The 15,679-nt window shown below is 42.5% G+C and overlaps 1 protein-coding gene across 1 annotated transcript in view; it reads right to left on the reverse strand.

The window, feature by feature from the left end:
• Positions 1-7,716: 7,716 nt before the first annotated feature.
• The window catches only part of enpp6 (ectonucleotide pyrophosphatase/phosphodiesterase 6), a 51,654-nt gene continuing 43,691 nt past the window's right edge, over positions 7,717-15,679 (reverse strand). Inside the window, exon 8 of the mRNA XM_078562026.1 lies at positions 7,717-8,453. Coding sequence (XP_078418152.1) covers positions 8,248-8,453 — 206 coding nt within the window. The 3' untranslated portion in view covers positions 7,717-8,247. The remainder of the gene's footprint in view (positions 8,454-15,679) is intronic.

Raw genomic sequence — 15,679 nt, forward strand, 5'->3', positions numbered from 1 at the left:
ATACGACAGTCCTGCCATCCCTGGTATCAGCCTAGTGAACCTTTGCTGCACTCCCTCTACGGCAAGTATATCCTTTCTTAGGTAGGGACACACATTGAGAATTGGTTAACGGACAGAACACAGAGAATAGGAATAAATGAGTCATTCTCAGATTGGCAGGCTGTGACTAGTGGGGTACAGCAAGGATCAGTGCTTGGGCTCCAGCTATTCACAATCTATATCAATGATTTGGGTGAGGGGACCAACTGTAATATTTCCAAGTTTGCTGATGACACAATGCAACGTGGGAATGTGGGTCGTGAAGAGGATGCAAAGAGGTTTCAAGAGGATTTAGACAGGCTAAGTGAGTGGGCAAGAACATGGCAGATGGAATATAATGTGGAAAAATGTAAAGTTATCCACTTTGATAGGAAAAACAGAATTGCCAAGTGTTTCTTAAATGGTGAGAGATTAGGAAGTGTTGATGTCCAAAGGCACCTGGGTGTCCTTGTTCATGAGTCACTGGAAGCTAACATGCAGGTGCAGCAAGCAATTAGGAAGGCAAATGGTATGTTGGCCTTTCTTACAAGAGGACTTGTGTACAGGAATAAAGATGTCTTACTGCAATTAAATAGAGGCTTGGCGAAACCAATTTTGTACAATTTTGTCTCCATACCTAGGAAAGGTGTACTTTCCATAGAGGGGGTGCAGCCAAGGTTCACCAGAATGATTCCTGGGATTGTGAGATTGTTCAATGAGGAGACTGGGCCTATATTCTCTACAGATTAGAAGAATGAGAAGTGATCTCATTGAAACAAACAGAACTCTTACAGGGCTTGACAGGGTAGATGCAGGGATGATGTTTCCCCTGCTGGGGGGTGTTGAACCAGGGGGCACAGTCTCAGGATAAGGAGCAGACTATTTAGGCCTGAGATGAGGAGACATTCTTCACAGAGGGTAGTGAATCTTTGGATTTCTCTACCCCAGGTTCCTGTGGAGGCTGTCATTGAGTATGTTCAAGACAGAATTTGATAGATTTCTGGATATTAAAGACATCAAGGGATACTATCTCCACCATCTACAAGGCACGTGCCAGGAGTGTGATGGAATGCTCTTCACTAGCCTGGATGAGTGCAGCTCCAACAACACTCAAGAAGCTCGACACCATCCAGGACAAAGCAGTCTGCTTGATTGGCACCCTATCCACCACCTTCACTTCCTCCACCGCCAACACACAATGGCAGGAGTGTGTACCATCTACAAGATGCACTGCAGCAACTCATCAAGGCTCCTTGACAGCACCTTCCAAATCTGCAACCTCTACCACCTAGAAGGACAAGGGCAGCAGGTGCATGGGAACTCCAACACCTGCAAGTCCCCTCAAAACCATACACCATCTGACTTGGAAATATGTCGCCGTTCCTTTACCGTCGCTGGGTTAAAATCCTGGAACTCCCTTCCTAACAGCACTGTGAGTGTACCTACACCACATGGACTGCAGCAGTTCAAGAAGACGGCTCACCACCACCTTCTCAAGGGCAATTCGGGATGGACAATAAATTCTGGCCCAGCCAGAGAAGCCCACATCCCATGAATGAATAAAAAACAATGGGGATAGTGTAGGGAAATGGTATTGAGGAAGAAGATCTGATCTAGTTAAATGGTGCCGCAGGTTCAAGATGCCCAATTCCCTACTCCCGCTCCTATTTCCTATGTCCCTGTGATCCAGGTAAGCTCCATTATCTGATAAAAACAAAAACCTACTGCGGATGCTGGAAATCCAAAACAAAAACAGAATTACCTGGAAAAACTCAGCAGGTCTGGCAGCATCGGCGGAGAAGAAAAGAGTTGACGTTTCGAGTCCTCATGACCCTTCAACAGAACAGGTTTCATTATCTGTGTTAATTAGTGTGATTATTTCAGACTTCTGAGAGCCACAAGACATAACACAATGCTTTCTCATATTGATAAGATTTGATAAGAAGTGGGGAAAAGTAAAATCAAATCGCCAACATAAACTTGTTGCTACAAATGCAACAAAATGTAATTACAATACTTTAAGTTGTACAATGAAACAATAAGCTGTGGAATAAATTCCATGGCCATCATTTCAGTGCCATATTTTAATTGGGAAAAACGTGTTTTTCAAGAACCTAATCATTACAAACCAACAGATTTATAAGTTTAAATAGTGAAATTGACAAGTTTTTAACAATTAACAATCCAGATATAAACTTAATTTACTTACTTGTTTTCCAGAAAGTGTAAGGTTGTTTTTCACCTTGATAGTGATCATATATATTTTTTTAAAATAATAGCTACATTAATGATTATTGTATATGTTTGAACACTAGTTTAACTCATTCGGGTCAAGCATGGACATCAGATGGGAGTGGCACAGCTGGACAAAGATCCCCCTTTCCCTGGGTTTTTTTTAATCCCAGTTCTAGGCAGAATACATTCACTGGCTAGATTTTGTGGTCAGCAACATAGGGATAGCCTTCACTACTGACGTTAAGAAAAGCTGCTGACATGGCTTAAGCAGGCTCAAGAGCATCAATTTTCACGGGCAACATTTCCCCCCGTTGGGGGGGGGAGTTGCGGGAGCAGGTGTGGGTGGGTGGCCCTCCGATCGGTGACCCCGATCAGGGGCACGGCGCCATTTTTCGTGAGTGGGCCAATTAAGGCCCGCTCAGCATGATGTCCGCGCGTAAGTGCTTGGTTGCGAAGGAGCGCTCCGACCTCCCTAAGACTAAATGCTGCCTCAGGGAGATCGGTTCCCAAAGTGAAAAAGTTATTCTGTCAAAAATTTCATTTACCATCCATATCTCCTCATGTGACAGTGTCACATGAGTTGGGACATGGACATAACTTTAAATAAAAGTGAATCTTAATTTTTTAATTCAGTCATGAAGCCTCATCCCGCCCGTGGATGAGGTTTCATGCTTTTTCAGGTGGCCGCCAGCGCTCCTGACCTGCCCGCCAACCTTAAGGTCGACTAAAGGGCAGATCCACTAATTGGTTTAATTGTTTTTTGAATGGCCTCAATAGGCCATTGACAGGTTGGCGGGTGCACAGCTGACCCGGCTGCACCCCCGCCGACCTGAAAATGCAAACGACGCAGGATGTCGTCGGGAGTTCCGCTCGATGTCATTCCATGTCGGCGAGCAGGCCCCGCCCCCCGCTCACCGACAGGAAAATTCTTCCCCACTATTCCAAAGTGATTTTGAATCTGGCACCATCTGTAGGGGATCTGTGGCACCCAGAAACAGTGAAGTCATCAAGCAGGTTGATCATCAAATCAGCTTAAATAATTCTTACAGACAGCAAACCAGGAATTAAAAATCATGGATTATAATTCATTTTTTAATCATTTTACAGGAAGTGATACAAAGATTGAGACGTACAAACGTGTTTAAGGTTAAAACTGAAATACTATAAACAGACTTTTAAAAATAAATTATTGTTTTTATTGTTTTCAAAAGTCATGGAATTTTTAAATGATATTGTCAGGGAGTGACATTCAATATTTGGTTAGTTTTTCAGGGCTAGAGAGGTTGTTCATTTATCATCAAAAACTCAGTTACACCTTGCTCAACAACACTTAACATTTTCGATAACTTTTACAGTGAGAATAGTGTGTAAAAAGTTGAAATTCACATCAAATCACTGATTCCAGGCAGGTTGTGTCTGTGAATATTGCAACAGCACAGCCTGTGGAGAAGAACGGTATCATTGACAGCAAGTTCCAGATTTCCAGGTTTAACTGCATGTGCGAATGCTAGAAATCTTGCTGTCAGTTTTACACAATAATGATGATGATCGATGGCAGTTCCGCCACTATTACAACTGCAAATTTTGGATTGTTAAGTGTTCTGATTTGTACCTGTCCCACAATCCACGTTTGTGGTGGGAACAGTTCCAATACAGCAGGGGGAATGCATCTCCTTGACACCAGCAGTGCAAATTCTGCTAGTTTACATTTCAGATGTACCTTGCAGCCCTGGAATAAACCTAGCAGACGAGTGAGTGGATCTGCTAAGCTGTCTGCGTAGGTCCGGGCAAAGTGGCTGGATTTGAATGCAGGATTAAACGCAAGTTTGGTTTTTTTTTGGTCATATTCTTCCCGGCGTATATTCGGCAGAGAATGTGCAAGCTTGAAGAAGTTCATGTGGAGTGTGATGTGTTTAGTGCATTGGTTCAAGTTGACCTTCTCTTGCATTTTATGCATGTGGTGGTTGTAAGAGGTTGTCCCCAGATTTTCCTCCATTCTTCTTTTGTTATTTGGTGACACTGACTTAATTATCAAGCTTCCTTTAGAATGACTGCGAGTTCTGTTAAGTGGGGATGAGTGCAATGTGAAACTTACAGGTTGATTTACAGGTGTTTGGGTCTGAGAACAATTAACTGTGAGGAAGGCTCTCACTATAGTTAGCAGCGTGCCACTGGCTCCGGCAGGTATATGAGCACATCCAACTAAGTGAGCTTTGTCGTTAATTATTTTTTGTGGAGAGTCTGGTCTTCCAACATCTAATTCTTTGTTACGCCAGATTGGGGAGAGGGTGGACAGGCTGACTGGAATTTTTAATTATGTGCAGGCCAGATTTTTAAAAATTCTTTCATGAGGTGTGGGTGTCACTTGCAAGGCCAGCATTTGTTGCCCATCCCAAATTGCCCTTGAGCTGTGTCTCACTCAGCCATTTCAGACAGCAGTTAAGAGCCAACCACATTACTGTGGGTCTGGAGTCACATGTAGGCCAGGTTAAGTAAAGATGGCAGATTTCCTTCCCTGAAGGACATAGTGAACCAGATGGGTTTTTACAACAATCAATGATAGTTTCATGGTCACCATCACTGAGACAAGCATTTAATTCCAGGTTTTATTTATTGAATCTAAATTCCACCAGCTACCATGGTGGGATTTGAACCCATGTCACCAGAGAATTCAGCTGGGCCTTTGGGTTACTAGTCCAGTAACACTACCACTACAGGCATTGTCTGTGGGACAGTTTAAATGGCATGGGGCCAGGGAGTATATGTTGGGAAGTTTCAGTATCATAACTCACCAAGACTGTTGTGATTAGGTTGTATTTCAGGCCACAAAAGCCAAGAGCTAGATCACTCAGAGGAGGTTTAAGGTATGGTAGGCCCTATCCCTCTTTGAATGTAAGCAACCCAGGCTCATTTATGGCCACCTGCAACAATTTGATGAATTAAAGCAGCACATTCATATTTAGTATTCTTGCCCACCTAAGAAGTGATTTTGGTAAACTGACCTCTCTGTATTTGTGAATATGATCACTGCGGGGGGAGCATAATTTCATTCAAGGCTGAAATTGTCAGGGCTAACTGTTAGACTCAATGGCCTGGATTTTCGCTGAGTCAGGAGGTTTAGGGAGCCCTTTAAAAATGCCCTTGCAGGACCCCATTCTGGGATTCCCGCCCCCATTCCCATTTCTGTCAATTTTTTGCAGGATTAAGGTGCAGGCAGTCAGCCCATATGCAGCACTCCTGCCCTTTCTGGCTCCATTGCGGGAGTGGGAAATTTAAACTTACCCTCGCAATTTTAGTGGAGTTCGACCTGTTCAGTAAGTCGACGTGGCTCGCAGTCTCTCATTGGAGATGTGAACTATGGCAGAATGTCAGTCCCATATGGGAAAACAAAAAAAATACACACATGCTGCTGGAATTCTTTCATTGGGAGTCTTTGTATAAATGTTAGAAGCTGTACTGTAAGTTAGATGTGTTTTTACCGCAGTGACAGATTATAGGGCTCTGTTCTACAAAGCCAAGTTCAATGTTACATTGATCAGCATTGTATAAGTGTTGAGTTACATTAGAGCAACATTCCCATTGAGAAACCTGCTTTTATGCATTCAAAATTGAAGAAAACACTGCTTAGGATCTCTGGTGTAATAATCTGAAGTGATTTAAATGACCAGAGTCCTTTTAAAATGAAAGAAAAACTTCCGCAGCTTTCACTTAGAGAATATAAAACTCCCGCCTTCGCCTGGACTGCTTTAATTGACAGGACATCTGGTGTAGCTTAGAGAAAAAAGCCATCTGGTTTTTCAGTTTCATAGACTCCATTGTTTACATTTCATAGGATTTGTTATTATAGCTGAGCCCATTATGAAAGCTTGGCTGAGTTTCAAAACCTCCAGAACCATTCATCTCAGTAGGGCGTGATTGGCAGTTTTAAGAGGATATTAAAGGTTTACCTATCTTTGATGTACTTAGTAAACTAGATTTTTGTTTGTTTTTACAACAGGTTGACCACTTGAGGGATTTAAACTTTTAAATAGGTTTTATGCATCGAGAGTTTTTTGAGTAGGAAGTGTGTTTGAGTAAATGCTCTATTAGGTTGTTAGAAGTTTAATTTTTTCCATGTCCATTTCAAAGACATGGATCCTGAGGTCTACCAATGGTGGATACTGGGTGAGTGGGTATGGAGGCATAGAGGGGGCATGGGAGTATGGAAGAATGGAGGTGGCTAGGGAATATGAGGAGCATACAGGGACTACGTGGCTATGAGGGGCCATCGGGGATATGAGGAAGCATGGAAGGATTATGGGGGCATGAAGGGGCATGGGGAATATGAAGGCGTACAGCGTGGCATGTGGGCTGGGTGGAGGGTGGGTGAGGGTTGAGGGTTCATTCATTCATCATTAAAACTGGGCCAATGTCCCAGTAAACAGAGGTGGGTGTTCTATCCTGCTGGCTATGCTACCCGCCCGCCTCCGCAGCCGCATCAGGCCTACCTAGGTTGGCAGTGGGCCCAACTCCAACCAATCTCCATCTCTGCAGAGCAAAAAGGAGGCAGGTGGGGGGCCCTTTTGAAGGAGATAGGTCTGCCAGGTCAGGAAGATTCCCAACTCGACCTTCCTGCCTCCTCCATGAAAATCCAGTCCAAGATGTCTAACCCTGGAAAGATGTAGGATTCCCATACTTATGGAGGAACACCTTGAACTGGGTTTCACGCTCCTTCGCCAATGGATTTGAAGTCCTGCCCCAAGTCTATTAACGACCAATTGACCATTAATGGCTGCAGGGCAGCTGGTGCTCCCCTCGGTGGGCTCCCCCCACCTGACATTTTAACCAGAGGGGCGGGGAATCTGACACCTTGTATAATTCAACACCTTGTGTGGAGGACATTTTGACATAATTAAGTAATAAGTTAATAACCTGGAAATTGGTCAAACCCTTTGACTTGGAATGTGACAGGTAGCAAAATGGATCGATTACAGAAAACCATGTTCCATCAAGGTGCAGCATAATTCTATGTTTAATTGCACCAGCATGAACGTCTGATATAAGTCTTCCTTATCTTGCCAGTGGGTCTATCGGAAAAAAAACGAATGGAAAATGAGCATCCCTATCTATTCACTCATTAGAGAGAGAACGGAGGGGTGGTGCAACAGTTAGCATATAGTGCCATGCAGTGTGAATAGAGCCTCCTGATCTAGTTTCTGAAGCCCTTGCTAAAAGGTGTTCTCTCAAATAAAGACAGAAGGAAGATCCACTTTACCCAAATGAATGTCTTCTCAACATCCCAAGAAGAGCAGTGTTTTGGGGCAGTTTGATTGCTGGACAGCATTAAATAGTCACTTGGCACTGTCATCTGATCTGTTTATTCTGGGTCAACTACACTAGGAACCATCATGTCTAGTGAGGACACCAGGACATTAGGTAGTATTTAAAAGTCAGCATTACACAGGATGTAAACTAGTAGTGAAATGAGATCAACAAATTTCATTCCTTATGTGGTTTTGACATAGAAGAACATCCCAAGGTGCATCACACGAGCCTAATTGGGCAAAAAATGAACACCAAACCAAATAAAGAGACATTAGGAGGAGAGACCAAAAGTTTGTAAAAGAGCTGTGATTCAGTGAGTATCTTAGAGGAGGAGAAGGGGTAATAAGGGGATATAAGAAGAAAGTTCCAGAGTGTGGGGCCAAGATGGCTGTAGGCACTCCCACCAAAGTAAGGAGGAAATGCACAAAGGGTTAGAGTCAGAGTAGAAGCATGATTGTCGCTTCTGGGTATGTTTGGGAGGTGCTCGATTATTGTGTCTTGTGGAATGCAATATTGATCTTAAACTCAAAAAGAATCATTTTAAAGCATTCAGCAGGGAGCCTGTCAAACCATGATGCTTTGGCAGCATTGCACATGTTATTAGCATATCCCAAAACAATCAAATACAATAATCTTGCCAAAAATCACACATGTTAATTGAATTTCTTTTTTAAATGGACTGAAAACACATTAGTGAAATACCCAGGCCAGTGTTAGTATCAATATGGTGACACTAATTTTTGCACTTTGCGCCAAATTAGCATTGTTCCTCAGCATCGACTCCACATGGGACCAGGTGCCATTGTTTGGCAATGGTTTTATTCCAGCAACACGACACATGACGTTGTACACATCAACCACCTTAAATGGAGGTACCTTGTAGTTTTTTCTGAAATCTGAACAGTAGAAAAACTGAATTAGTTGTGAAATTTCCTTACATATTTTAAAGTTTTGACCACTGTCAAGACTGTGCACTATAAAATGTGATCATCTCACAATATCGAAATTTAAGGTTTGTTCTGGTAAAAAGATTGTTCTCATACACATGAAAGGAATTGATCTGGCACACTTTGACGTAGGTGATATTTACCAAGCCTGTTACTTAGTTTGCTTTGTAAATGTGCTGTTTTATTGGACCAGCAGTGATGAAGAATTGGCGATTTATTTCCAGGTCAGGATATGTGACTTGAATGGGGATTTAGAGGTTATGCATTCTGCTTGTCCTGATGGTGGAGGTCAAAGGAAAGGATGGGCTGTTACAACCACTTGTATGGAAGTGGCAGGCATTAATCGGGGATTCACTTGTGCGCCCATAACAGTGGAGGGCATCATCTCCCCCGCCCTGGAAGGGTTATTTTAATTTAAGTTGATAAGTTTCCCTTAAAGTTTTTGTTTCTGTTATAGTGGGGGAATAGTACCCCTTTTAAATGGGGCACTTAATTTGTTATATCTATAAAAAAGATGTATAAATAGGAACAGGCTGAAACTATGGTGGTTGGGTTAAGAGTTGCAGAGGAAATTTCAGAACATAGAGCCTGTTTGTGAACACACGTCTGCCAATGGTTTGGTGATGCAGTAGAGTTGCATCAAGAGTTGTATCTTGAAATTGTTACAAATTTACAATGGCCAAAACAAATTTAGATTTTATTGCAGAGTGTTTTGGTAGGGAGGGGGTTTATTCAACCTTTTCTGATGAACAATCTGCAGATTATGATACAGTTAAGACTGCTGTGCTCAATACATATGAGTTAGCTCCAGAAGTTTATAGGTAAAAATATAGAAATCTGAGGAAGACACAGAGTCGAGACTTTTTTGGAATTTGCTGGAGAAGAAGAAATGGTGTTTGATCAATGGTAAAGGGAAATGAAGTTTGCTTAGGATTTTGAATACCTTAGAAAGGTATTCTTAATGAAGGAATTCAAAACAGTATTCCTTTAGGAAAAAATTTCCACCTAGAAGACTATAAAGTTCTGAAATAAGGGAATGGCTGTTTTGGCTGATTGTTACGAATTATCCCACCAACACATAGGTGGCAGCAAAACTTTGTTTGCAAACCCACACAGAAACTGGAGAGATAAGAGAAGTGATAGTAATCATTTGGTACTACAGAACTTGAGTATTGCTGGAAACAAGAGACATTCTGCCATTTGGCTTGGTGGCAGCATCCAGGATGCTGCCGTCAAGCCAAAAAGACATTCTGCCTATCACACAAATGAGCAAGGTGGCGTATGAATTTCAGTGCCAGTGTGATGCTAGGTATGTAGGCTGTACATCCCAAAACTGCCAGATCATAGCAAACAGCATGTCCCAGCTGCTATTTGCAATGGGCAAGGTACAGACCATATCCAACCAGCCTGTGCTTGCAAAACTCAAAACACAGTGTCCAACATGAAATGTGACTCACGATTGGACAACATTTGCTAAATAACACTCAGTATGCTAAGAATTACACAGACAACCTATTTAAGATTGTCAGTCAGGCTCACAGTGTGGTGCATTTGTGTGTATGGGAAAGTACATTTATCAGTACACAGGGCCCTGTTCTTTGCAGCCAGAAAGAATATGTACACACGTTGTGCCTGTTTCAGTTAAACAAAGTAAGTGACAGCCATTTGCTGACTCATTCCTCAGGGCAATGCATTGACCAATTAGGGTCAAGCTACCTGGTTTAAATTTCAAACAATGCTTGGCAGTTAACTGTCAGTCACCATCACTGGTGCATTCTCCATGGCAATGCTTCTACCAATCAGAGTCCACTTGCCAACCAATCAGCACTCTTCCCTCATACAGTATAAATTGTTTTCCTCCTATATTGGTGTTCTTGCGAAGCGTCCTGCTGAGTACAAGACAAAAAGCTTCGACATGTCTCTTTTTTCAGCAATACAGAAGTAATAGTGAACAGAACACTAACTACAATGAAGGGGATAGGAGAAATGAAAAGATAGATGCTTCTCAAAATAATGAAAGAGACAGTGTGGGAGATTAAAATGATTCAAGGAGACCAATTTGTTACTTTCGCTATAAGGCAGGCCCTGAAAATGAAGAGTGCTGGAAGTTGAAAGCTAAGTCGGTAGCTTTCATTGGCATGTTTAGTGCTTTTCCAGAAAATGCTGTACCAGAGAGTGAAACTAGGGACAAACTGATACCGTCTAATGTATTTGTAAATCAGAACATAAAGACTACAGGATGTTTATACTTGAGGGTGAAGTAACTCCATTTTTGTCTCACAGAAGAGCCAAAAGGATAGTTATTCAGATGGATATGGCGTCGGCCCAAAGCATGATGTTAACAATAGACATGAATTTTTCTCTAGAGAGTTTGCTAAATAAAAGTGCATTAAGACATGGTATTGATGTAAATTGTTTGCCTGTTCCACTGCGTAGAGTGAATTTAAACTGTGTTTTAGTCAGTGGGTCTGTTAACATGAGACTGGTGTCCAAATTGCCTATTAATAATGTTGATCTTATCTTGGGGATCAATCTAGCTGGAGACCATGTCCTATCTCCAGACATTTCCACAAAATCCAGTGAAGTGGGTAAAAATAAGAATGTATTCACCAGGTCTGTGTGAACTTTGAAAAGCATATGCCTATCATTGAATCTGTTGTAAAAGGCAATGTTTTGACTCAAGGGGTGCCCAAAAAATCAACAGCTCAAACTTCTGAAATTGGAAAGATACTGACAACTCACATTGACAGTAAATAATTAAAACTAAGAGGTAAAGGTGTTTTACCTGCCTGCACGCCATCAACACAGGTGCCAAAACAGAATACAGTCACAGAATTCCAGGGTAATGGACAAAGAAAGAGGAACAGCGCTTTAAACCAAAATGATTTGGCCCTAACCAATGCTGTCACTGTGGAACTATGAAGACGGATTTGAGTCCCAGGGTGGGAAATGTAAAAATTTTGGATAAGTGGAAGCTAAATCAGATTTAAAACATTTAGTAAACCCTGAAAGGTTGTAAAACCTATTTACTTCATCAGATCAAAGAAGAAATTGTACATGTGCAATAATTAATCTGGAAATCAGCTTGAGGACATCCCAGAGCAGTGTATGTCATTATGGAGATGGGTGGAAGCGTTCTGGTTTCAAGTTATCTGGGTGTTAGTTGAGAGTTAATAGCGGAGTGGACCTCGTGTAGTTTGCAGCTCGCTGAGAGAAGGCAGCCAAAGTAAATGACAGTTAGAGAGATCTACACTGTAAACAGATTAAAGAACTAATGTTATCGTTGACTGTGTGGAGGCAGGTAAGGCTTAATCTCAATTTGAATCTTGCAAGGGAACAGAAGCTGGAAGATTGCCTGGTTTGAAGCCAGTGGACGAATCTACAGTGGGCCTCACAGTGTCTTGTTGCAAAAGGAGGTGATCAGCTGAATTGGCTTGGGGGTGTTGAAAAGTAACCAGAGCAGAGGATTGATGCATTCACAGTCAGGAGAGAATGGACGAAAGTTTTAGCTCTGAGAATGGATGGAGCCGGGGAGGATTCTCCAGAGGACTGTGGTGTACTTGTGGGTGGTCCCTACAGAAGTGAATGGCTTTGGGATTGTTGTTTCTTGTGGGAGAGTTCTTGTGGGAAGCAGGGGGTGGACTTGAGTGCATGGCATACATGGTTGTGAGCCATATTGTTGGGAATGTGGGGGGTGGGGGCCAGAGTGGGCCATTCGGCCCTTCGGACCTGCTCCACCATTCAATGGGATTGTGACTGATCTTCTAATTCAACATCATTTTCCTGCACCATCCCCATATCCCTTGATATTTTTAAGGTGTAGAAATCTATCAATCTCAGTCTTGAACATTCTTAACGACTGAGACTCCTCAGCCCTCTTGGGCAGAGAATTCCAAAGATTCACCACCCTCTGAGTGATGGAATTCCTCCTCATAGAATCACAGAATCTTAACGGCACAGAAGGAGGCCATTCGGCCCATCATACAAGACACTAGTTAGACCACACCTAGAATACTGTGATCAGTTTTGGTTCCATTATCTAAGGAAAAATATACTGGCATTGGAGACAGTCCACAGAAGGTTCACTAGGTTGATCCTGGGTATGGAGGGATTTTCTTATGAGGAGAGGTTGAGTAGGTTGGGCCTGTACTCATTGGAGTTTAGAAGAATGAGAGACGACCTTATTGAAACATATAAGATTCTTGGGGGGCTTGACAGGGTAAATGCTGAGAGGTTGTTTCCCCTTGTGGGAGAGTCTAGGACCAAAGGGCATAATCTCAGAGTAAGGAGTCGCCCATTTAAAACAGAGATGAGGAGGAATTTCTTCTTTCAGAGGGTAGTCAATCTGTGGAATCCTTTATTGCAGAGGGCTGTAGAGGCTGGGTCATTAAGTATATTCAAGGCTAAGATAGACAGGTTTTTAATCAGTAAGGGAATCAAGGGTTATGGGGAAAAGGCAGGAAAGTGGAGTTGAGGATTGTCAGATCAGCCATGATCTCATTGAATGGCGGAGCAGACTCAATGGGCCGAATGGCCTACTTCTGCTGCCGCATCTTATGACCTTATGAAATAAAATTTTGAAACAAAGAAGCTGTGGCTCTTGCTTGTAAGGATTTGGACAAAGCTCATACTGAATGGGAAGAAGAAAAATAGAATGTAAGAGCATGCAAGAGGTGATTAAAAGAATATCAGGGATTTTCATTGGAACATTGACATAACTTCAATGAGATTCTTAAAGTAGTGATGGAGAACCGTGATCCTGCATTTAAACAGGAGAAAGATGACTCAGATGGTTGGCTTGCTGAGCCTTTTTTAAAAAAATGTGGACATTAAAGAATCTATAGCTCTGAAAGAGAAGAGTGATCCAAAGACTGAGTTAAAAAGTCAATGATCAATAAAACGTAAAATCTTATTTTAAAGAAGAACGAAAGGAAATACTGGATCTAGAGGGAAAAAGGCATTATGACAGAGGATATCTTCTGCATCTACAATTTACACCTGCTAGTTTATAAAAGTCAGAGGGACAATCAGAAGTCAGCAATGTTGATCTTGACAAGGTTAACCAAACCTTACCAAGGATACAATTGTCTAACTGAAGATGTGGAAATTCAGTGATATTTACTCGACATGAGAAAGGAGATTTACTATGACACATGTTGGAAGGTGAAGCCACTAGTAGCAAAAATTTTTTCATTGGCACAAAAGAAAGAATTTAAAAGTCTATGTAAAGAAGACTAGGACTCCTAACAGCTACTTGCATTCGGTTGATACAGGTCATTGTGATGTGGACTATAACTGGGAAAATGTGACAGCATTGAGGTGGGGGCAGAATATTGTGCTGTATGTAGCAAATTAGTCATTAAAATGTTTGGATTTTTCTTTATTCTTTCATGGGATGTGGCCTAACCAGTGACGCACTGGTTAGGCCAGCATTCATGGCACATTCCTACTTTCCCTTGAGAAGGTGCTGGTGAGCCGCCTTCTTGAACCGCTGCAGTCCATGTGGTGTAAGTAAACCCACTCTGCTGTTAGGAAGGGAGTTCCAGGATTTTGATCCAGCGACAGGAAAGTAATGACAATATAGTTGCAAGTTAGGATGGCGCAAGGCTTGGAGGGGAACTTGCAGGTGGTGGTATTCCCAGGCATCTGCTGCCCTTGTCCTTCAAGGTGGTAGAGGTCGTGAGTTTGGAAGGTGCTGTCGAAGGAGCCTTGGCAAGTTGCTGCAGTGCATCTTGTAGATGGTACACACTGCTGTCACTGTGCATCAGTGGTGGAGGGAGTGAATGTTTATTGTGGTGGGTGGAGTGCCAATCAAACAGGCTGCTTTGTCCTGGATAGTGTTGAGCTTCTTGAATGTTGTTCGAGCTGCACTGATCAGGAAAGTGGAGAGTATTCCATCACATTCCTGACTTGTGCCTTATAGATGGCGGACAGGCTTTGAGGAATCAGAATGTGAGTTTCTCGCTGCAGAATTCCCAGCCCCTGATCTGCTCTTGTTGCCATGGCATTTATATGGCTGGCCCAGTTCAGTTTCTGGTCAATGGTATCCCGCAGGATGTTGATAGTGGGGGATTCGGTGATGGTAATGCCATTGAATGTCAAGGGGAGATGGTTGGATTCTCTCTTGTTGGAGATGGCATTCTTTGGCACTTGTGTGGCATGACTGTTACTTGCCACTTATCAGCCCAAGCCTGAATGTTGACCAGGTCTTGCTGCACGTGGGCATGGACTGTTTCAGTATCTGAAGGATTGCGAATGGTGCTGAACATTGTGCAATCATCAGCGAACATCCTCTCTTCTGAACTTATGATGGAAGGGAGGCCATTGATGAAGCAGGTCAAGATGGTTGGGGGTAGGAAACTACCCTGAGGAACTCCTGCAGCAATGTCCTCAGACTAAGATGATTGACGTCCAACAACCACAGCCATCTTCCTTTGCGCTAATTTTGACTCCAATCAGTGGAGGGTTTTCCTCCTGATTTCCGTTGATGCCAGTTTTGCTAGGGCTCCTTGATGCCACACTCAGTCAAATGCTGCCTTGATGTCAAGGGCAGTCACTCTCACCTCACCTCAGGAGTTCAGCTCTTTTGCCCATGTTTGAACCAAGGTTGTAATGAGGTCAGAAGCTGAGTGGCCTGGGTAAAACCCAAACTGGGCATCAGTGAGCAGGTTATTGCTGAGCAAGTGCTACTTATTTGAGAGTAAAGATGGCAGATTTCCTTCCCTAAAGGACATTTGTGAAGCAGATGGGTTTTTATGTCAATCACAACGGTTTCATGGCCATTATTACCAAGACAAGCTTTTAATTCCAGATTTATTAATTTAATTTAAATTCCACCAGCTGCCATGGTGGGATTTGAACCCATGTCCCCACAGAATTAGCCTGAGCCTCTGGCTTATGAATCTAGTGACATTGCCACTACGCCACCACCTCCTATAACATAGAATGTTACAAGTTGTTATATTTTGGATAGTGATTATTAAGACTCATTTCTTAGGGGAGGGGTGTTACAATTATGAGGTTTATAAGATTGTTATATTTGGGACTGTGTCTTTAACTTAAGGTAAAATGAAGGGAGTCGTGTGACTTGTCCTGAAGACCTGAAGAATTGCCTGACGGCAATTCCAGGTGTTTTGATTGTTAGAGATTAAAAGGGGGCCCAGATTGTTTTACTG

Source organism: Cetorhinus maximus, chromosome 2 (assembly GCF_964194155.1).
Source record: "Cetorhinus maximus chromosome 2, sCetMax3.hap1.1, whole genome shotgun sequence".
Taxonomy (NCBI): Eukaryota; Metazoa; Chordata; class Chondrichthyes; order Lamniformes; family Cetorhinidae; genus Cetorhinus; species Cetorhinus maximus.